This window comes from Aspergillus thermomutatus (genome assembly GCF_002237265.1).
Source record: "Aspergillus thermomutatus strain HMR AF 39 chromosome Unknown NODE_365, whole genome shotgun sequence".
NCBI lineage: Eukaryota > Fungi > Ascomycota > Eurotiomycetes > Eurotiales > Aspergillaceae > Aspergillus > Aspergillus thermomutatus.
Genome location: NW_020798415.1, coordinates 1 through 21,675, shown reverse-complemented (window position 1 = coordinate 21,675; position 21,675 = coordinate 1). Strand labels below are relative to the sequence as shown.

General features: G+C 49.7%; 7 protein-coding genes across 7 annotated transcripts; 1 reads left to right on the top strand and 6 right to left on the bottom strand.

Annotated features, from left to right (window-relative positions):
• Positions 1–254: 254 nt before the first annotated feature.
• Positions 255–1,751, bottom strand: CDV56_103008 (uncharacterized protein; the record flags this gene model as incomplete). Its single annotated transcript, XM_026756627.1, has 1 exon — positions 255–1,751. The coding sequence occupies one exon, from the start codon at positions 1,749–1,751 to the stop codon at positions 255–257; it is 1,497 nt and encodes a 498-aa protein (XP_026610060.1).
• Positions 1,752–3,685: 1,934 nt separating this feature from the next.
• Positions 3,686–4,741, top strand: CDV56_102634 (ribokinase; the record flags this gene model as incomplete). Its single annotated transcript, XM_026756253.1, has 1 exon — positions 3,686–4,741. One exon carries the CDS (start codon positions 3,686–3,688, stop codon positions 4,739–4,741), a length of 1,056 nt encoding a protein of 351 aa, XP_026610059.1.
• Positions 4,742–4,774: 33 nt separating this feature from the next.
• On the bottom strand, positions 4,775–6,717 carry CDV56_102381 (uncharacterized protein; the record flags this gene model as incomplete). The annotated part of the gene is made up of 4 exons (XM_026756000.1): positions 4,775–5,484; positions 5,540–6,212; positions 6,270–6,291; positions 6,479–6,717. 4 exons carry the CDS (start codon positions 6,715–6,717, stop codon positions 4,775–4,777), a joined length of 1,644 nt encoding a protein of 547 aa, XP_026610058.1.
• Positions 6,718–7,254: 537 nt separating this feature from the next.
• Positions 7,255–9,176, bottom strand: CDV56_102043 (sugar porter family MFS transporter; the record flags this gene model as incomplete). Its single annotated transcript, XM_026755662.1, has 5 exons — positions 7,255–7,691; positions 7,754–7,898; positions 7,958–8,073; positions 8,131–8,975; positions 9,031–9,176. The coding sequence occupies 5 exons, from the start codon at positions 9,174–9,176 to the stop codon at positions 7,255–7,257; spliced, it is 1,689 nt and encodes a 562-aa protein (XP_026610057.1).
• Positions 9,177–10,016: 840 nt separating this feature from the next.
• On the bottom strand, positions 10,017–13,372 carry CDV56_101467 (putative C6 transcription factor; the record flags this gene model as incomplete). The annotated part of the gene is made up of 4 exons (XM_026755086.1): positions 10,017–11,443; positions 12,260–12,461; positions 12,523–13,146; positions 13,199–13,372. The coding sequence occupies 4 exons, from the start codon at positions 13,370–13,372 to the stop codon at positions 10,017–10,019; spliced, it is 2,427 nt and encodes an 808-aa protein (XP_026610056.1).
• Positions 13,373–16,855: 3,483 nt separating this feature from the next.
• On the bottom strand, positions 16,856–18,487 carry CDV56_100678 (cytochrome P450; the record flags this gene model as incomplete). The annotated part of the gene is made up of 2 exons (XM_026754297.1): positions 16,856–18,019; positions 18,068–18,487. The coding sequence occupies 2 exons, from the start codon at positions 18,485–18,487 to the stop codon at positions 16,856–16,858; spliced, it is 1,584 nt and encodes a 527-aa protein (XP_026610055.1).
• A 308-nt stretch (positions 18,488–18,795) lies between these two features.
• Positions 18,796–20,674, bottom strand: CDV56_100323 (MDR family MFS transporter; the record flags this gene model as incomplete). Its single annotated transcript, XM_026753942.1, has 4 exons — positions 18,796–19,503; positions 19,582–20,041; positions 20,112–20,449; positions 20,510–20,674. 4 exons carry the CDS (start codon positions 20,672–20,674, stop codon positions 18,796–18,798), a joined length of 1,671 nt encoding a protein of 556 aa, XP_026610054.1.
• Between the last annotated feature and the right edge of the window lie 1,001 nt (positions 20,675–21,675).

Genomic DNA, 21,675 nt, shown 5'->3' with positions numbered 1-21,675 from the left:
ACAAGGCGTACAGCTATCGGTTGACTAGATGGAGGTGGAGGCACAGAGTGCACCCGAGCCAAACATAGAAAAGTGATGGGCACGGCAAAAGTGGTATAAAAGGCAAGAGAAAAACACGCTTTAAACCCGCTGAACAAAAAAAAAGCCCACGGGAAAGCAAGCAAACGGAAATTTAGCCACCCCCCCCCCCCCCCCCCCCCCCACAATCCTCTGATGGACGGATGTATTGTCTTCATTGAGCAAAAACATAATGATTAGTGCTTCTGTGAGTCATTCGACTCGTCTCGAAGCGTCTGTACACCGTTGACGAAAGCCAGAAAACTCAGACGCCTCTCATAGAGATTCTGCAGGTCCAGTCGGTTACGATCGTCAGCCGAGTTGTGACCTGTGATCAAAATGATCATGAAGAATGACTCGATCAAACTCGGTGGAACGTTGCACAGCAATTGGCCCGTCAGCGTCCATTTCATTGCGCTTGCTCCAGCAACAAGGCCCAGAATGGTAAGGAAGCCGGCCACGACGGTGATCTCATGCGCACAAACCCGATTCATTGCATCGGATACGCGTTGTGTGAGATTTCTGTTCTCAGTGACCTCTTTGACCGGTATGGGTTGGCCGATACTCTCAAAGAGTTTGTCGTCTTCGGCTTCGACCTTTTCGAACTCCAGATCGGCATAACCTCGAAGGCGAGCTTGCAGATTTCGGAGAACAAAACCGTCATTCATACCGATGAGACCAGCGTAAGTGCCAATGATGAGCCACCAGTTTGAGTTGAAGTGCAGGAGAGGTCCGATCGCCACCCACACGATCATCATGACGAGCAGGATGGTAATGCCCACCAGAGTCCCGACGAGATCCGTGTAGTAGAAGATCACACGTTGAACGATGCTAACCCTGGGCGCTGGGATAATGACCACATCGTTGTCAATGTTATCGCCGGTGAGGAGCCGGAGGCGAAATTCGAGCGTTGAGTCGACCTTGAAGATTGCGTTCAGACAACTAAGGGTGTAGGCAGAGTGTCGCTCGCGGATGTTAGCCAGGAATGCAAAGACAAACACCATCAATGCCGAGGACGCCGAGTTCATGTACAGCTGCCACTTGTCGCTGTATCCGTCCAGATGTCCGAGCCCAATCCAAACGAAGACGCCGATCCAGTATACGGTGACTGTGCCGATATGACCAAATACATGAGAGAACCAAGTGATGGTCCGTCCGAACTGGGTTTCAGCGGGGAGCTCTGCGCTGAATTCGGGAGCGTTCTGGTACTGAGCTACAATCCTCGTCAATCGGGCCTGCTTCTCGGGATCTTTCTTGTCTGTTTCCAGGTCCAACTTGGCCAGCATCCTGCGGTGACTGAGGATGCGGGACTGCAACTCGGCGGCCACGGTCATTTCTTCATCATATGCATTGAGCTGCTGTCTGACAAGGAAGGAGTCAAAGACGTAGCTGACGATTGCCTGGACGTCCGAGATCAGGACTTGCCAGAGGTTTGTGGTCCCGTACTTTATCCCCAGCAAGGCCCAGGCGAGAAGGGCCGCGAGGATGAAGAAGAAGACTGGCTCCGAGCCAGACATCCGAACGATGAAATCCAGCGACCGATCTAGCATTCTGGGTTTGCTTTTCGGTGCGTAGCCAGTGGTGTTAGGCTTTTCTATTGCCAGGCCGTCTTTCTCAGTGAACTGAGTGGGAGCCACGCCTTGGATCTCGGCCTTGGCCCCGGGCTTGCTCAGGACATTCACGAAGCGATTCATTTTGTACAGGGTTGATATGTTGCTTTTTTCCTTCCTTTTTCTTTCTTTTCTCCCCGAATCTTTGGTTGTATATAGTGTAGCCGGATATAAATTGGATCGATGAAAGCTAAAGACACTGTACTAAGCTGTTACAGTCAGCGTGTGCGTCCCCTAAGAGCACCGCGGAATGAGGATAAGACTCACAGAAGGCAATCTTTTCCATGTTTTGAGTATACTGATCCTCCTCACCGCATTGACGCCTCGAAAGCTGCTTGTCTTATGGCGGGCGACGTTCCTCTAGAAGCTCTGGGCAAACAACGTTGGGTCTGCAGTTATGGCATTCCACTGCAGCGATGAAGAGGCACAAGACAGGAGAACCAAGGTTATTCATCGATTATGATGTAGCAGAATTGAACTGTGCAATAAAATAGAAGCACCAATAATTGGTATGGAGAGATTTGAGGTTGGTGAACCAAGAGGAGAGCAGAGGGAAGTGAGAGGAAGAGCAAGAAAAAGTCTTATATGCACCGGCCAAAGGGTCCTGTATCAGTATCATGTACTATGCATTTCTTAGCTTCGAAAACTGGGGCAATCTTATAAGACCCAGCCCATCGAATCAGCCATTCAAGTTGGTCGGATTTGTTGTCAGGCTGTCACCGTTGTCCAAGAAAAAGCTTGGCTCGATGAAGTTTTTTTTTTTTTCCCTCACAGCCCCACTCATGATTTCTTTCTTGCTATCTATTATTGACAATAAACATGATAGATACTGGTATCTATTATTAGTGGAAGGGGGCATAAAGGATGTCATTCCTTTTGATGGACCAGTAACCTTCATTTAGTAGAGCTATCCTGGCAGACAGGGTATTATCTTCTGTTTTCTACATCCCTAACAATCTTTTCTCCTTTCAGCTTCCATCGCCTTCTGCCCTCATACAGGGCGGCACGGCCTCGGTTCCATCAATTAAGGTTTGCAGGCCCATTGGCTCTAAGAAATGCCTCTCAGTCTCAGACGAAATATCGATGCCTAAAATGGGCCTGCAGAAGAATTCTTCTCTTGACCGTAGCTGCATTCTGCTGGCCTCCAGAATTTTCCTTGATGAGTTAGTTATCTAACCACTCGACTAAAAATGTGTCTAGACGGCCATTTCTAGCATGGTAGACATAGTAGTGCAAGAATAGTAGTGTAATAACAGCTTTTGATTTTATATAGCATGCTCCCAAATCCATGAAATAGACTGCTTTATCTCTAGACATCTATGAACACACAGTTACTAATGTCAATAATTCAAGGCCTTATCCTCGGTCAACCAAGTCTTGGTAAGATAGCTTTATCAAGCATAATGACTTGGTCCGTAGCAGCCCTTTACTGCTTCTCTCATAGCTTCCATAAATATAATACCTAATGATACCAACCCTTCCCCGTTATTCTTGCTGACGACCGCTAGCTCTTCCCGACTGGATGATTTACTGATTTCATACTATTTGAAGAGTATTCTGCACTTCACTCCATCCATTGAACAATATATGATTGTCATACGAAGGATAAGGGTTATGTTAGCAATCCATGACAATATCGAGGGCATTTAATGTGGTTGAACGAAAGCGACCAGGCTTATATTTCAAGTTTGGTGACTTCACTTGGCCCAGACTGGTGTAACTGGGCGAGCGCAAGATCCTATGTGCTCTGCTTTGCTGGGATGTATCAAGTCCGACAAGGAGATAAAGGAATTATAGGAGAATTGTTTGCTTAACAATAATGCACCAAGTTCATGCCTGCATGCTGTGGACAGATTCCAGGGGCATAGCCTACGGTTTCCGCATTTGGACGGCCCCACCTGGTATAGGCGGACCGAAGTAAAGGCATAAATATCCTAGTTGCATGTACTCGTACTTGTCGCTGGAAATCCATTCCTCTCTACCTTAAAGATTGATTCTTCCACTCAAATATTCCAGCAATGTCTTCCAACACCAGCCACATCTGTGTTGTTGGTTCGCTGAATGTCGACTTTGCAGTATCAACATCTCGGTGTCCCGGGCCAGGAGAGACATTGACAGCCAAATCACTCTCCGTGACGGCCGGTGGGAAAGGTGCGAACCAGGCCGTCGCATGTGGTCGCGCGTCTCTCACTTCCAGTGACGCCTCAAAAGTCACTGTGAGCATGATTGGTGCCGTGGGTTCCGACGACGTTTACTACTCGACTCTGATCCGACCGACGCTAGAGGATTCTGGTGTAGATACAAAGTATATCGAGGAGCGAACGGACAGCCGCACGGGTTCTGCGACAATCATCGTCGAGGATTCAGCGCACGGCGAAAACAGGATCCTGGTGGTGCCCGGGGCCAATCATGCGGGCATGGACGATGTTCAGAAGATTCTTGCCACGATACAATCCTACCCTCGACCTCCGGCGATGGTTGTTTTACAAGGCGAGATTCCCAGACATACGACATTGGGTTTGATGAAGCATTTCAACCAACCAGGGAGCCCGACACATGTTCTGTTCAATCCGGCCCCGGTCTTCGCAGATGGCGTCCCAGTTGAAGCGCTCGCCAACACCTCTGTTCTGGTCATGAACGAGACTGAAGCGGTACAGATGCAGGCATCCATCTCAGCAGATTCACCAATCGGCGCGCAGAAGACAGGCGAGTTGAAACCGGAAGACCTGGCGAGGCAGTTCCATGACATCGCCAAAGTCAAGATCATCCTAATTACCCTTGGGGCAAAGGGTGTGTTTTTCTCGACTTGCACCGGCAGAAAGGGCTTAGTGGATGGGATCCGGGTACAAAATGTGGTTGACACAACGGCCGCTGGCGACACCTTTGTTGGGTATTTCGCTGCGGCATTTGCTGATTTCATCGCCACGTCGGCCCCGCTGGTAGGATTTGATAACGCCATTGAGCCCGCTGTACGACGGGCAAATCGTGCCGCGGCAATATGTGTGCAGAAGCCCGGTGCGATGCAGAGCATTCCAACGGCTTTAGAAGTCGATGGGTGGACAGTGCCTAGGTAGAAATCATAATAGCCCTAGCATGTGTGATGCGTCTCAAGCAATTAGTTCATCGTATCGTGACATGCGCCACTGGGATTGAAGAGACTCGATCTCATAGTCCAAGTTAATTCCTGTCAAAACAGTAACCCTTCGTAGTCGGTTCAACACCGCTGACTGTTGCAGATGGTGAGTCATATCTTTGGCTATGAGAAGCAGCGCTGCGATGAGAATCGGGTCCCACTGCTCCACCGTGTCGTTGCTAGTTGCAATACCAGCAATGGATTGAGCATGCCAGATAGAGGATGACAGGCATTTAGGGCCGGTCAGCGTCTTCACAAAGCGCGGTTTGCGAGTTAGAAGGAGAAACGACGCGACATGGTAGACAGCATTTGCGACTAGTGCGAGGGGTGTAGTATAGACCAAGATTGGGAAGGAAGAAGCATTCTGTGGGTCAATCTCATCTGCCTGCACAGCTCGAACATCCAAGACGGGCTGTACCTGCAGAGGACGATTTTGATACCATCTCCGACATTCCGTCCACAGATAAGTCCATTGCGATACGGGATTCAAAGCAGGAACTCTGTCTTCTTCTCTCAGGCCCTCAAGATATGTAGTTGGACCTCCGTAGATGAAGCACAAGGTGTGCGCGAGAAGAAGGAGAATATGCTGGTAGACCTGTTTGATCGAATTTGACTCTGAAGGTGACACTTGGGGACGGATCAGCATTTGTGGAGGCCCAGAGGTTATAATAGATGCGGCAAGATCTAGGCCGTGTTAGTTGCTAACAACAATGCTCAGGGGAGTTTTGTACAAGCTCACCGATTCTGAGCGTCACCCAAAAAGACGGTTGATCAAACCCTCCATCAGAGGCCGACAGGGATCCGAGGCCTCCTGAAGCATTGATATAACTAGCCACCAAGGTTTTCCACTGCGATGGACTGGAGGAAAAGAAGCTATGGAGCATAAAGAATGCGTTTCCTACCCGCTGGACAGCATGATTTTGCAAAGCGAGGCCGTTCTCCGATTCTTCGCGAAACACAAGGCTTCTGGCGAGGTCATCGGCAGCGTATCTCGGCGCTACAAGCGACCTTTGGGCAGCAGCAAGCGCGAGGATAGCAGCAAGAAGTGGTCGGACTCGCCTACCAAGGATCAGAAACTCAAGGCCGAAAGCACGGCTTGGATCACCGACGTCAATCCAAGGGGCTAGCGCATAGCAGTAGTGTCGCAGTAACCCTGTCTCAGGATCATTGCCGCAATGAGCCGTCGCAATTTCTGACAGCGAGCTAAAAGAAACCTCGCGCGGAGCCTGCTGAACCGGAACAGCACTGCTGGAAGGAAGATGCCCCGTGGTGTTATTGGGGGCTGGAAGAAGTTCTAGAGGCTCAGAATGGAGCACAGAAGCTTCTTCATGACATTCGGCTGAAGTTTGCTCATGCTCTACAGTCCCACTCTCATGCAGTAAAGGTGTTGTGGAGGGGGCCTCATCTACAAACTATTCGACTGTCAGTCAATGGACTCGACACACCCTGTGGTGATTCTGTCGTCTTACTCTGATGGTACTGTACGTTGATCTTGTCCCATTGGATTGTAGATCAGAAGGATTTGCGACTGAGACAAAGGTGATTTTGCCAGGATATTTACAGACGAACCCTTTTGCAGTGCAGTTTTCACAGCAAGGCTTTGCCTCGTCGCCTGAGTAGAAGATGGAGTCAGTGTTTTGACGAACAGGAAGCAGGTGTCAACCAGTTGCTTGCTTACATTTCCTTCTCCGTCTGCGACAGGTCCAGCAGCCAGTGCGAACACGTTGTTTGCCTGCTGGGGTAGTTCTCTTGGTCGGCATCGTGGTAGGCCGTTCTCCCCAGATTATCCCGGCAATGTGCGGTCAAAAAGGGGCCCTGAGCCTCTGCACCCCGGAAAAGGCAGGCTAAGACCTCGTCCGCTAACCGATCAAAAGCGGCTTGACCGTATGACATTGACGGGTTCTCGTTCTCCTCCATATCGGAAGTGGGTCATATCAGAGTTCAATCGCTAAACAATTCTTTTACGTAATACCTTCTTTTTTTTTGTCCCTCTCTTTTTGCTTTTCCTTGTTCATGTTTTTCTTGATTTCCCAGAATGTCTATCTACGCCGTATGGAGCCATGGAAAGAGAGATAAAATCGTTAGGACTTACGGAGTTACTCAGAGCTGAATGACCCTGGTTTCGACTCGCAGCACAATGATTCGAGTCAATTGTTCATCTGGCTGTCATCCGCTCAAGTTCACTGATGCCGATGGATAACGTCTCTGTATGTTGATTAGACTGGGTATCGAATATCAGTAAAGGTCACTGTCTTGAGGGAGAATACAAATGATGAGATAATGTTTACAGAAGGACCTTTATGTAGAATTTAGCAAGTCTTTTGGTTAAACTTGAGCTTGACGGAGCATCATCCACGGGATATATATCTTTGAATATCAACTCATGCGGCAAGCAAATGTTAGAAACGAACATATTCATTGACCTCATCCAACTCATATAAGGAAGAGCATTATTTACACCCTCTCCACAAACTTCTCTTCCGGAATTGGCTCTTTCGAGATACCGTTGCCTCCTGCCCTTGCCACCAGTGCCGTCAATCCGACATCGTGTTGTGCTTCCCGAAGGAGCTCGGCGTCGCGCTCACCAGTATGACTGTTGAACACCCGGTCCATTTCCTCCAAGGACACGTTCTTTGTCTCAGGCAGGAAGAATTGGACCCAGAAGATGCCAACCAGAAGGAAGACGGCAAAGAAGATGTATGTGCCCCATTGCCACGACTTGAGCATGGGCGGGACGAAAAATGCAATGGCAAAGTTGTTCACCCAGTTGCTAGAGGCTCCGATTGAAGCCCCTTTTGCTCGGATCGAGAGAGGGAAGATCTCAGAGACTAGCGTCCATGACACTGGTCCCCATGTGGCGCCAAAGCCAGCGATGTAGAGCCAAATTAGTGCTGTAAGGGTGGTAAGACAGTGTTTGCAAGGAATCAAGGGCGACTATCCAAGGGACTCTTACCAACTGCAGTCCATCCGGCTGCCACATGAGACGGCCAATCGTGTTGGAACTTCGCAACAATCACGCCAACAATCACCATGCTCAAGAACATCACCACCGAACCGACGAGCAACATGGGTTTCCGACCAACCCGGTCAATGATCAGCTATGGAGCATTAGTCACGCATTCAGCGGAGTGTAGCACTTTAAGAGTAGACGACTTACCATAGCTGGTACAGTGCTCACCATGAACACGACTCCGGTGACACCAGTGGCCAGTAGAGCGATTGTCCCGCCAGTCAGCCCGAGACTGACAAAGACGTTGGACGCATAGTAAATGACTGTGCAAAATGTCAGCTCAAAGACATGCCAGCAATGCAGAGTTGGAAAGGACATACTGGCATCGATTCCGCTCCACTGCTGGAAGAACATTACCAGCCATGCGGTGCCAACACGCTTGAAATTGTCCATCGTCCGGAAGCAGTTTGCATACTGCGCCAACTGGTTCGTAAAGACTCCCTTTTCTGCCGTGTTGGGGAAGGCTCTCTTTTCGAACAATGCTTCTGCTTTGATCTCGAGATATTCCATCTGCACAAGGTCATGGTCCACCGGCAATTTCCTCATCCAGGCGAGCGTGGACTGGGCCTCCTGGTCTCTCCCGACTTTGACCAGCCACCGGGGAGAGAATGGCATAAACCAGATACCGCAGGCAAGTGCAAAAGCGGGGATGCCCTGAATGATGGAAGGCAGACGCCATGCCAGATCGGATTGTGTTTCACCAGTGCCGCCAATGTAATTGCTGCCGTAGCCCACCCAGAAGGAAATCATGATCCCCAAGATGGTTGCAAATTGATAGAAGGATACCAAGAGACCTCGCATTTCCGGAGCGGCAAGTTCGGCATTGTACAAGGGGCCCACGCCGCTGAAAAGACCAACTCCCAGACCGGTAAAAAATCGCCCAGCATATAGGAGAGAGGCCGTACCTGCCGAAGCGCCAACGTAGAGATAGCTTCCCAAGATGACCCAGCAGCATGCCGCGAACATGGTGTACTTCCTCGAGAAGATCTCCCCAAAGACACCGGCAGATAGGGATCCCACAATCCCACCCAGCTGGAGGACGGAGGTGAGCCATCCGGTAGCCGCAGAGGAATTGACGACCGATGGGAAGTTTTCAGTAAACCGAGTCATCACCAAGGACTGGCCGAGCACTCCTTGTTGGTAACCATACTCGAACCCGCCAAACCTACTCGTCGGTCAGCACAGAAAAGTTCATGACACTGCAGCCGGACGACACTTACGAGGCAAAGAAGGCGATGAACAGAACCTTGGGGTTCTCCCGCAGCGACTGCCACATTGTTTTCTTCTCCATTTTGGCTCTATGTTCCGCGTAGCCCACTTGCTGGGCGACTGATGCCTCGAGGTCGGAAGATGAACGACCACCCATATTGAGGTCTGGTCAAATGAAATAAAAATTTGAAGGTGACTCTCTGCGTCGCACTTGAGACGCACTCCAAATAGAAGGGATGAAGACTTCTGCACCGACTGGAGAGGACCGACCCCGGGGGAAACATGACTTTATAACCATTTTTCTTCTGTATGCGGCAATTGACTTTGGAGTTCTCCTCACAATAAACACAAGGAACAGGAAAGAGTCTGGCCCATGAAGATCAGCTCACTCCAGGAATTCCCCAGAGAAATATCTTGCTTTGACCCAGTCGGGGTGTCGGAGATGTGGGGATCCCGCAGTCTGACCGTGAGAACACCGTAGGCTACGATTTCCCATTTGGGCGCACCAGAGGCAAACCACAATGAGCCCTATCCTTAAAGCGGATATGAGAGCCTACACTTGATGAAAAAATTAGCAGATGGCTCCACCCGCTTCTTTGGTCTGATGCGATAGACATCTTGTGAAAATTTACTCCCCAGCATCCATCAGTAACTGAGGAGATCAGAGGCACAATGCGCAACTTTAATATTAGATTCCAGTTAAGCATTATTCCCGTCCCACGTGAAACTGGCATTTATTTCTTCCGTAACGAGTCATTTCGTAGTTATCTGGGGAAGTTGAGTCATACATAAACCCCTATATTTTGAACGGATTGATTTGGTGCTTAGCAAAATAGACAACAAATCGCGCCGAAATAATGCAAATAAAAAGATAAAAATGACACATACTTCGTCGCATTCTCCCATTTAGCCTGAGGATAGTGCAATAAAAATCTAGATTCTCCGAATTCGACTATGTCAATTGACTAAACACATTCATTGCATAGAAGAACAGTACTCATATAGCTGAGAGAATTTCGCCTGTCTCGTAACCCCATGCTCGCTCAAGATCCCTCAGCCTCCACAGGGCACCCCATCCGGTGCTTGTTTCGATCTTCTTGAATAGTCGGGCCACCTCGAGATGCTCGCTTCGATGACTCAAAAGCTTTCCTGCGATATAGAGTGGTTGGATTGCGTTGATGAGGTTACCACTGTGAGGGTTCGTCAATGAGATTCCGCAAACCCTCCTCGCATGCCAAACAGGGGAAGAGTGTGGGCTTGGAGAAAGGAGCGGGGTGTTTGCTGGTTTCATCTGCAGCATCATGATGCAGGCAGTGTGATATAGCTGGTTGCCGGAGATTGCTGCCCAGTGCGCAAAGAGGATATCTGGGAATATCTGATCGCCGCCAGTCGTCGTAGTTCGGATCGGGAGCATGGCAGGACACCGATGTTCGTGCCAAAATTGCAGCTCGTCCCAGAGTCCACTCCATTGTTCAGAAAACGGTCTCGTGTCGTTCTGATCCAACTCGCCCAGTTCCAGGAATCGTGATCGCCGGCATGCCAGATTGCACGTTTTAGCGCAGAGATACACTGCCCAGTTTGCGTGCCTGTCAGGATTCGAACAGCCATCCTGGCAAAACATATTCTTGATCATGATGTCGCGCTCTTCTTCAGAATCGGCGGCCTGCGGAGGGACCCATTTGTGAAGGGGAAGTATAGTGCCTTCTGTTCCCTCTGAGATAATTGCCCCACACAGTTCCATTCGTGCATAGCACCAGAAGACGGCCTGAAGATGACCACCAGAGAAACCGTTGACGTTATACGCGTCGAAGAGAGCTGCGCAGCCCTCGACATGGCGTCTCCAGTCTCTCGGGCTTACCGACATCAGCTCTAGACACCCCAGGATACAGACCGTCACTAGCACATTTGGATCTTTTGCTTCGAGATACGGACTCAGCAGCCGAATAGACTGTTGGTAGAGCTCCAGACTATCATATGACTTGTCCAGGCAAGCCTTGCGTTCGGTCTGCCGGGCCGAAAAGGCCAAGATGGCGTAGAACAAAGCAGGGGAGCTTTGAGCAAGGACGGGAATATGCACACCAAAATGATTTTGTTCATCGAACTTATCCAGGTGAGGAGCGCACTCGATGATCCAGTTTTTCAGGTAGTGGATCAGCCTGATCTTCGGGATCGAGACCTCTGCGAAATCCAAACTGTTCCTCAAAAGCCCCGACGCGGAGTCCTCGACCGGATCAGACGGTCTCGGCGACTGATGCCTCGTGGGAGCATGACTGGCCACTGCCGTGAAGAGTACATCCCGCAACTCCTCCTGTAGCTGCAGGAATCGTGGGTTCGCTGCATACTCATCTGAGCTGGAGATCGTCCCTGGCGAGAGGGTTGTTTCTTCCTCGAAATGCGAATTTGCGGTTTCTGCAGGCCTTTTGCCTGAACCGACAAAGTTACTCATTCCTTCTCGTAGACCTGCCTGTTGATAATCCATTCGTTGCGTAGAGTCAATTTTTCCTTGAATCAGCCGACTGTGCGCTATTGATCAGTTGTCTATCATTACCAACTCAGTAGTGGCTGGCTTCATGCAAACACGTGGACAATATTAGATCATACATCGCCGTAGACCCTAAAGGCTCCAGGCATCTTCAAATGCTGTCATTCTGGGCTCTGAATTCTTTGACGGAGGATTGACTTTTCCGCCCTTGTTGAACCTGAAGACTGCGATAAATACCACTTCCAAGGATTGTTTGCGCTTCAAGATCCCTATGAAACAGTTTTCGAAGCTATCATTGCTTCACGCTATTCCCCCAATTTCCTCTTTGTGGAAAGAGGCAAAGTTGAGATCTGGCGGAGATCCGAATTTTGTGTGGTGGCCTAATTTAGCCTGAAAAATTGTCAGTTCTTGGCATATTGGAACTCTGCTTATTTATGGTTAGATCGAGAAAATGCTTCTCATTGTCAACTGCATTACCACCCTCAGCTCTGAGGTTATGTCTCAATATGGGGTCTTTGGTTGCTAACGGTCAGACAGAAGAGAGATACATGATAAAGACGATGAACCCAACTGCAAGGCATGCCATAAAATTAAGACTTAGGATTCTGAAGAGCCATAGAGATCACCATACTGCTCATTAATGGCATTTAACTATAGTCAGGGCACCCAAAAACGAAAAAGATTCAGTCAAGCTCATAAGGAAGGCCCAAGGTCATCCTAATGATCAGTCTAACTTCTCTAGTATTTTGCCCACTTACTCTGCCCCTTGACGAGGTTGACAAACTCACGCGCAATGATACGATCCGTCTGCTCCGATGGATGAAGATCATCATACCACAAGTAGCTGTCTCGAGCCTCATTGGATGCACAGGGGCTGCCACAGCGGTAAACAGAACTGGTGACGTTGTACGGTGCAGTGCCATTCAAATAATGCGAAGGGTTTGCCCAAATATCAGTCATCTGTGAGAAGGATCAGCCAGTCTCATCACCTAGAGCTAGACTGGCAAATGGACAGTCTCACCAAAGCATGCACATCATAAACAGCAAAAATACTATGCGGATATCGATCTGCGACGACGACATCATATGGTGTTTGATAGTCATACACAGTGTTGACCATTTTTACATACTGGCGCATCTTCTCGCTTGGTCGAGTGATATTGGAGTCATAAGCGGCTTTGTCGGTCCAATACTGCGCGTTCACTGAGCCGCCATTCTGCGGAAGAGCATACAAGGGTGTCAGGTCCAATGGCGCCATGTTCATAAGCACAAAGACTCGCGCGCCTGTCGCGTAAAGCCGATCAAGTTGTGCGTAGACACAATCAGTCATATATGTCAGAGGCATTCCCGCGGGCTCTAGTTCGGTGAGGAAGCCACCGTAGCCAATGTCGTTGGTGCCAATCCAGATGGCGTAGACCGTTTCATCTGGCGGATTGACCAGGGCAGGCTGTCCGGTTGTATTGCTCACATAACCATTATCCGCCAAAAAGGTAGGGACCTGATTCTGCTTCACGGCGTTGCGAACTGTGCCTGCGACAACAACATCGCAAACCGCACCTGACTTGGCGTAGTCGTAGATGTTGGCCCCGGTGTATTGACGTATGTAACTGGGCCAAACACGACCGCCGTCACTTGTCTTGGTTGACTGTTGGGAGATCGTAAGCAACTCGATTCAATAAAGGCTTTCGGGTCTGTACCTCAGCTGCAACTGGCGGCGTGTATGATCGGACCCCGTTATCGGTATAGCTATCGCCGAAGACCACGAGTGAAGTGAACTTCTTCAACAGTGCTCGGGAGCGCTGCTGGAGGGGCGCGCTGACCGTGGCGGTGGGGGTTAGGGCGAGCACAAGAACGGTAAAAGCCAGCTTCATTTTCGCTGTCACGAGTCTCAACACCTAAAAAGCGCTCCGTGAGCAGGCTAGAATGACCATATATAGGCCCGCATCTAGGATCTTCCAGTTCTGGTTGGAGGAATCTAGAAGCCGACTCAGCCATAAGCACACCGCAACGTCGAAGCACGATGGCTTCCTGGTTGGTGGAGTATGAAAGCCGCGCATAATGGGCAGGTTATGCAAAACTTCATGTCTATATCGCCATGTGTCATGCTTCTAGCGGAAGTCACCCAGTTGCGGGGTCATTCTATGATTGCTGCAATGTGCCCCTCTTAGTCGAATCTAGCCCCGCGCCTGTTCATCCTATACTACTGGCTTGGGATAACAAGGGACAGACACTAAGTCCCCCGTAGTTACCAACGGCATAGTCCGTGATTGTGCTGAATAGGCCAATACGCTCAAAGAGGATTGCATTGCGCTGTGGTGGGGTATCCGGGTAGTCTTCGACATCATTTCAGCCGAAAGTGCTCTTCTCCCAGGTTGTCCTTGGCCAAAGTTTCAATCGCTCTGTCAGATCAGCGGCACATGGAACGGTGCTGGATAAGATGGCTGTTCGCAGCAATTACCATCGTTGTCCTTTGGACGGGGCCATTGCTTCGATGATTGGGGAGTGACTTCCTGGGAGCTTGGCCAGCAATCCGCTTATAACCCTGTAGGAAACCTATTTGGAAGAGGAATCAAGCGATTGGGCCTCATCCATGCCACTGTTAGATCATGGATCACTGTTTTTCTTGGTTTGAGTCCTAGTTGTGTTCATGTTTTCAACGGGGATCATCGATATCCTAATGCTGCCATAAATGAACAGTGCTTGCCAGAAAACGCTGACTTCGCACGCAATGTCGTCGAGAGTGCTACCTTCTCTGCTTCTCCCATGAGACTCAAGGGGCTGGTCTCGTTATGAGCAGCGATGGAACTATGATCGTCGCGGAGAGTGGCGTGATATGGAACCAGCGAGATTCTGGTCTTCCTTACGATCAGATTGAGGCGGAGCTGGGCTGGCTTCTGGGTGTGGAAAAGATCATTTAGGCTCCCTTACGCAGGGATCTCGACATCACGACTGCCATGTAGACGCGATGCCCTTCCTAGGTCGTGGAGTGCTCATCTGATCCCGACACCATCCTTCTGATCGGCAGGTCTCGTTAGACATGTCGCATGAGACCTTGAATATTCTTCAGAATGCATCCATCTCCAAAGGACGCAGGTTCGTAAATCCATATTGACCTCAGTGAAAGTGGCATTTGCTTGACATTAACAGCTCAGACTGATTCCTGTTCCAAATAGTTCCCTCCAGTCCATGTCCAGAAGCCGATCAATGTCCTGCATATCAGGCACATCAGCCATATCATAATACTCTTGATCATCCTGTTGTCTTTTGATCAGTTCCCTAGTTCGAACTGCCGTACTGAAAGCAACATTCGCCCCCATTCTGAACTTCACTGGCAAGAATTCATTGGATTTGTCTCCTGATATAAATTTGTCGGCAAGTCGACTCAACTGGTCAAGCAACGAAACTGCACGGGACAAAAAGTCACCTGGAGTTACTGACAACCCCTGCAATAATCCAAGCCCCTGGTTAATCGTGTTGCCAAGCATAATCAGGTCAAAAGATTCCCTGTACTTGGAACGCTTCAATAGCAAGAGAAAGCAGATCGCGTTCAAAATGATCTTATGAAGGCGGACAGGGGCAAAGAGCCATTTTCTTCCCATTGAAGAAGCCTTCTCAATCAGGCAGATTGCCGTGCTGTAACTACAAGTTACCCAGAATGACAGTGAGCTGGCTTGACCGCCTAACTGTCCCGTTTGATCATCCGTACTGAGGGCAATGATGTAAAGCATGAGCCGAGTTCCGAGGTATACGATGTGATCCGCCAGCGACCAGGAGGCAGCAAATTGATTCTCCAGCAAACGGAAATCGGTCTCGAAGTGACGAACCAGTATCGCATACTCATGTGTCGGAACCACGGCGGACCATTCGCAGCCCCCAAGCGTTGAGCTAATTCTCGATGCGAGTGAGGCCGTCTGCAGTTGAAAGAAAAAGGTTTCTGGAAGCCAGGCGGGCTTCGAGGCCAGAATCTCCAGGAGACCTTGATCGAGCTGAACTGTAGCCGGAAGTCCAAGCTGGGCACTGATACTGAGAAGGATGAGAACTGGTATCGCCGAGTTTGGCATTACATCCCGTACTCACCTGATATTCGAAATAAAGCAGGCTATCCAGGTCGTTCGCCGTAGATGTTCCATGTCTTCTACAGGGAGTGCAGCTGCCTGAAATTCTCTTCCGTGACCCGGCCTATGAAGGCCTAAGCGGAGTCCAAGGTGAGTAGCCTGCGCGATGAGGGTATGCGATGGATCTTCATTTCTGTCGAACGGAAGTGGCCAGTGACAGAGTAATAATAGCGCTTGCATCGTCTGAATGCTATCGCTTGCCGGCAGAAAAGAGTTTGCCAACAGCGATCGCACAACATCAACAAGGGACAGATAGAGGTCGCAGTGCTCTGACATTCGTCTCAGAGCGGTCAACATCACTACTGAGAAAAGGAGATGAGAGGAACGAGTATAGGCTTGGAAACCTGCTTGATCCGGAAGAACGGGGAGGAACATGTGGTAATTCGCATAATAGCTAGTATCAGTATGCTGTCAGCGAGGCTCTTATTAGGGACACACCCAGGGATAGTCCTACTCGTTTAAAAGGATTTGAATCAATGCTTGTGGTATGCGAACACCCCCAATAGTTCTGTCCATCGAGGAGAGACCAATGCTCTCGGTTTCCCCATCTGTACGGGGACATGAGCGAGTTCTCATGACATTGTTAACCCTGCTTTTATCTTGCTGATCTTGACTCTCCAGTTGATATCTAACTTGCTGTAATTCTTGTTCGATTTCGGCTAGCTTTCTGTCCCATGTCGGATCAGCCATAATCAATAATCATAGGTTAACTGGCTTACCGTCGCTTTTTTTGCCGCCGAAAAGACGGGTCGATTGAGCACACCTTGTTTGCCTTGGAGCATCTTGAACAGGGGCCAGGAAGTTGCTTGTATCGATCACACGCTCGCTGCTGAGCTTAGACAGCTTTCTTGTAGAAGAGGATTTTGTTTTCTATTACCTTCATTTGGCGACAGTAAACGCACGCCACATGGTTCACCTTTCTCCCTCTCATCCTGGTTGTGTAGAATCGAGATGTATTTACTGTCAGGGACAATGGTGAGATCCTCAAGGTCTATGAAGTCGAAGTCATCCGGAATGTCGCATTTAATGATCGCCTCGTCTCGTGCCGATTTGCCCGATGATGGCTGGATCATGGTTCACCCCGTTTGGTGACTAATAGTTGGACAGATGCATGCAGCAAATGAAGATCCAGATAAACTACTAACTAACTAACTAGTTACTAGTGACATTGACATAAGTGACTCTCTATTCCCAATATATTCCAGCCGCTAAATAGCACAACAACTGCCCTTACAATCTCTACCATCCTTCGATAACCTCAAACCGGGCACGCACTCCATCCGCAGGGGCAGCACCAACTCCCCGCTTCGTCAATTCTTCTTCCTTGTTGGGGTCCTCCAATTCCATGCGGAATCGACCTACAAGCACAGCCAGCAGAGACGCCAATTCAGCTTTCGCGAATGTGGCCCCGATGCAACTGCGTGGGCCTTGAAGAAAAGTAAGAAATCCAAAATGATTGCTAACACCTCCTGAATTCGCACATCCCTCTTTCATCCATCGCTCGGGGTTGAACTCCCCCGCATCAGAACCCCAGAGTTCCGAGTCCACATTCGTGACTGCCGGGGATATGGTAAAAACGGTGCCTTTGGGAACATGATAGCCAGCAACTGTAGTGTCATGTAGTGCTTCTCGGATGGTGGACGGCACAGGAGGATAGAATCGTAGGGTTTCACTGCAAACTGCACGCAGATACGGCAGGCTATCCAGATCGGTAGCCGAGACAGCGGATCCACCATCAGTGACAGATGGCAAATTCGAGCGAATCTCTTCTCGAAGGCGATCCTGTATCTCCGGATGCTTGCAGAGCGCATACACGGCCCATTGCAGGGCGTGGGAGGTGGTACCATGTCCAGCGGCCAAAAATGTCATCATTTGATCCACCAGCTCGCTATCAGTGAACATCCGGCTATCCAAGGCAACAGTCGTAATATCACTGCCTCCCTGGCCTGATGAGCCTGACGTCTTTTCTTTCTTCTTGGCTTCAAGAACTCCGTGGCAAACCGTTCGGACAGCCTGAGATGCGGCCTTTATCTGTGCCATCCGCTTGGTCGGCAGGAGGGATACGATCTGGTCGGCATAGTCGGTCAAGAATAGCAGGCAGGTAGTCAATGCACTCTCCAAACGAGATGGATCTTGTCGCATTTGTCGATACTGCCACATGAGAGAACTATTCGGGGTTTGAAGGGAGTCAAAGTCGTGTCCCAGCCCGGCCAAGCCGATGATATCAAGCGTCGCCCGTGTTGCCCATCGCCTCACCTCAACAACACCTTTGTTATTTGAATGGGTACTGGTGATCTCAGTCTCGAGGCGCCTGGCCATCTCGGCCGACTTGGACCAGAATATCGGATAGAGATCCTTGATGTGTCGGAAAGAAAACGCCGGCATAAGACTTTTTCGTTGCATCTATAGTTTTTGTTACCCCCTGTGATTGAAACTTGCCAGTGTGCTGACCTTGTGGATCTCCCCTTCAGCTAGAAGCAACCCATTGCCTGTAATGCGGGACAGACGCCGTTTGACCGCTTCGGGCTTTGCGAAATGAGACGATTTGGAGACAAGAATGTCGTTCAGGGCTTCCACGTTTGTGATGAGGACTCTCTCCTGGTTCCCTGGGAGGTAATATCTGACCAGGCCGCGGTTGGCGACAGTTGCCTTCCAATGCCGCAGACGCGCGAAATGTGATGATGAATCGGACTTGGTGTAATTTCCCCTAGTCAATGACCGTTCCCGCGGAGTAGGAAGTTCGTACAGAGGAGTAAAAAACTCTGGATACAGGAATGCGCGATAGAAAATGCGAAGAATGAGAACCGTGATGACGATGAGCGCAAGGGTCCGAGTATCAAAGTAGCAGACGTTCTTCAGCACGGAGTCCATGATGGTCGAGCAAAAATCAGCAGAATAGGACAAGCGGTATTAACTATGCATACAAAGTAATATTGTCTGACTGAAATCGAATTGGATCCCTGAGATATATTCTTAGAGAAAGCGATGTCGCTTTGGTGGAAACCGCGGTCGGTATAAAAAGCGACGTCGGTTTCCTCACAACAAGCACCGCGTCAGCTTGACTTATCCATTGCACTGATATAACGTTTCAAGATAATGTGTATGTATCGTAGTTTAAGATTGGTCTAGATATATGGCATCATATGAATACAAGCATACCTCTGCCTTGCTTCTATGGCTCATTCCTCCTTCAGTCCTGTCCGAGTCTCGGTATGCTCCTCACTCAATGGGTTCTTGACAATAAAGACGCTTGCAATGAGAGCCAGCCCAGCCACACAAGTATACATGATCCAGATGTTTCGCAAACTAGAAGAGAACGCGTCGGCAATTACTCTCGCTTTCTCCGGGTCGGAAATGCTTTTGATGATTTCGGTACTAGCGGCAGCCGAGGCCCCAGTCAATTGACTAGCCTGCTCGTCCATGAGGCCAGCATGTTCCAGAAGCCCTCTTTTGTCCGCCATGCTGTTCTGAAAGATCACCCCGCCGGCGACGATCGAGACCGACATGGCCATTGTTCGAATGAAACCGAGCATGGCAGTCCCACTTGCGGTATCCTCTTGCGCGATAAGGGATTGTAAGGCGATCAACGGGGGCTCAAATAGGATAGCCGAACCCGCTCCGCTGATAATTTGAAGAATGATGATCTCAGTCGGCGACGATGTGGAGTCGAGGCGGATGAACAGCCCCGCTCCAATGGTGAGCAGGAAGGTTCCAGTCCAGATTTGTTCAACATATCGGCCGGTCCGATGGATGAGCCAGCCCGATGCTCCGCTGAACAGTCCTTCGGCCAAAACAAGTGGCAGGACCAGGAGTCCGGACCGCATAGGGCTCGCTTGCTTGACTGACTGAAAGTAAAGGGGGAGGTAGTATTCGCAGCCGATAAACACCTGGACATGTTAGCATTTGTGAATGGAGTCGTTCCTCTGAGTCAATGTCACGGTTCAAATACGCTTGGAAGGACTCACAAATCCGTGGAAGAAGGTAACCAAGGAGACGGCAAGGTTCGATCGGTGCTTGAGGATGTGAAGGGGCATAAGCGGGTATTTGGCAAGGTACTTTTCCGCATAAAAGAAGACGATGAGGAACAGAGTCCCAAAGACAAGCAGGCAGATGACTTGAGGCGAACTCCAGGCAAAAGTTTCTCCTCCAAAGTTCAAGCCAAGAAGCAGCATAAGGGTCACGCTGAGGACAGAGAGACTTCCAATCCAGTCAATCGCTCTGATGCCGTCCCACATCTTGGTCCTAGGATTATGGACTTCAAGGAATAAGAACAGCAAAGCGAATGCAAGTCCACATGTTGGCAAATTGATCCAGAAATTCCATCTCCAGGAGACATATTCCGAGAAGACACCACCGAGGACTGGTCCAAGGCCGCCAGAGATGGTCCAGATGAACTCTAGAATCCCTAAATAGAGACTTCGATGCCTGGAAAGGGATCAGTCGATTCAGTTTCCAGTGTCGACTATGCTAGCAAGAGAAGATTATGCTCACTCACCTTACGCTGAACAGATCGGAAACGACAATCATGACGAGCTGCATCAATCCACCCCCCGCAGTGCCTTGCAGGGCTCGGCCAACAATTAACATCGTCATATCGACTGCCGCCGCGCAGATGATGGAGCTGAGTAGAAACCATAGCACGGCAATCAGCAGGATCGGTCTGCGGCCCCAGATGTCGGAAAGTTTGGCCCAAATGGGTGCAGCCGCCGCATTTGCTAGCAGATAGGCTCCTCCTACCCAGGTGTATCCATCCGCCGAATGAAGGTGGGAGGAAATTGTCGGCAACGAGGTCGCAACAATCGTCTGGTCGAGCGCAGCAATGAAAAGGGACAACTAAGGGAAAGATGGGTCAGTGATCATTTCCTGTGGAGCATTAGCATGGTAAGCACTCACACAGAGAGCCAGCATAATGGCGATAATCTGTACGTTCTTCCGTTGTGTCGCTGCATCATGCAGATTGTCTGAGGCTTCTGGACTATGCAGCGTAGAGACGACATTTTGATCTCTGATTAACGAGAGCTCAATTGTAGCATTCATCGTGCTGGTCATGCTTGCCATGTTGAATCTGGTGATCCATCGTTACTATGGTGCGGACCTCGATGTTAAATGCAGTACAGGCCCCTCCGACTAATTGTTCTAATCGGATATAAGTCTAGTCTGTCGACGAATGCGAGGATCTAGATCAATTACCGACCATCTTCCCCAGAAGTCCGGGACTATGATTTATCATTTGTTTCCGTCTCGTCTCCATGTCCGAGGACTGACTCATCTAGACTGGTCCAGACTCGGTACAAAAGAAACATCACATAATACCAAAAGCTATCTATGCCATGTTCTGGTTCACCTCAGTTTCTGGGGAAGAACATTTGTAGTCAATTAGAATATTCCATTAGTAGACCGTTCATCAAACATAGCCAAGGGAATCAATTACTTTTCCTAACACACATAAATGGCCTCAAAGATGGATACTCAAATGACCAGTCTCTCTGTTGAAGCCTCATCCGAGGACACCCGGACGACAATCTCCGTTCGAACAGTCACTGCGTTAGACGTATCTTGTGCGTCACTACTGTGAGGTCTCCGGTGTGCTCTACTGCTGGCCCTTTTCCACTCGTCATCCCTGTGCTTGACTGCCTCCTCCCCAGCAGAGATAGACATGACCACCGCTCCCTTTCTTTGCGTATGTGGTTGCGAATCCAGTTCCAGGCCAGCGTGGCTACTCTTGGACCGGCTGTTGGACCAGTACCCACCACTCGGTCCCTTTTCTGTCGACACCATTGACGCGAAGAGACGAATCATTGGCGCGAACGTTGCGAGGAGGATGCTGTAGTTCTCTATCCTTTGGAACGTCAGACCTCCTTTCGGATGATAGAATGTTGCCTTCGATAGGATATGGAAGCATGCTTACTTTACCCATAGAATAAAGGGGACAGTGTGTGTGTGTGTGTGTATATTTTACGGCCGTGGCTCGTGACTTGCACGTTTTCCACTATCCCTGATCAGGGCAAAGGCCGCCAGGGGGTGAGCCCTGGGTGTCTCTAACTATTGCTAGTTCTATG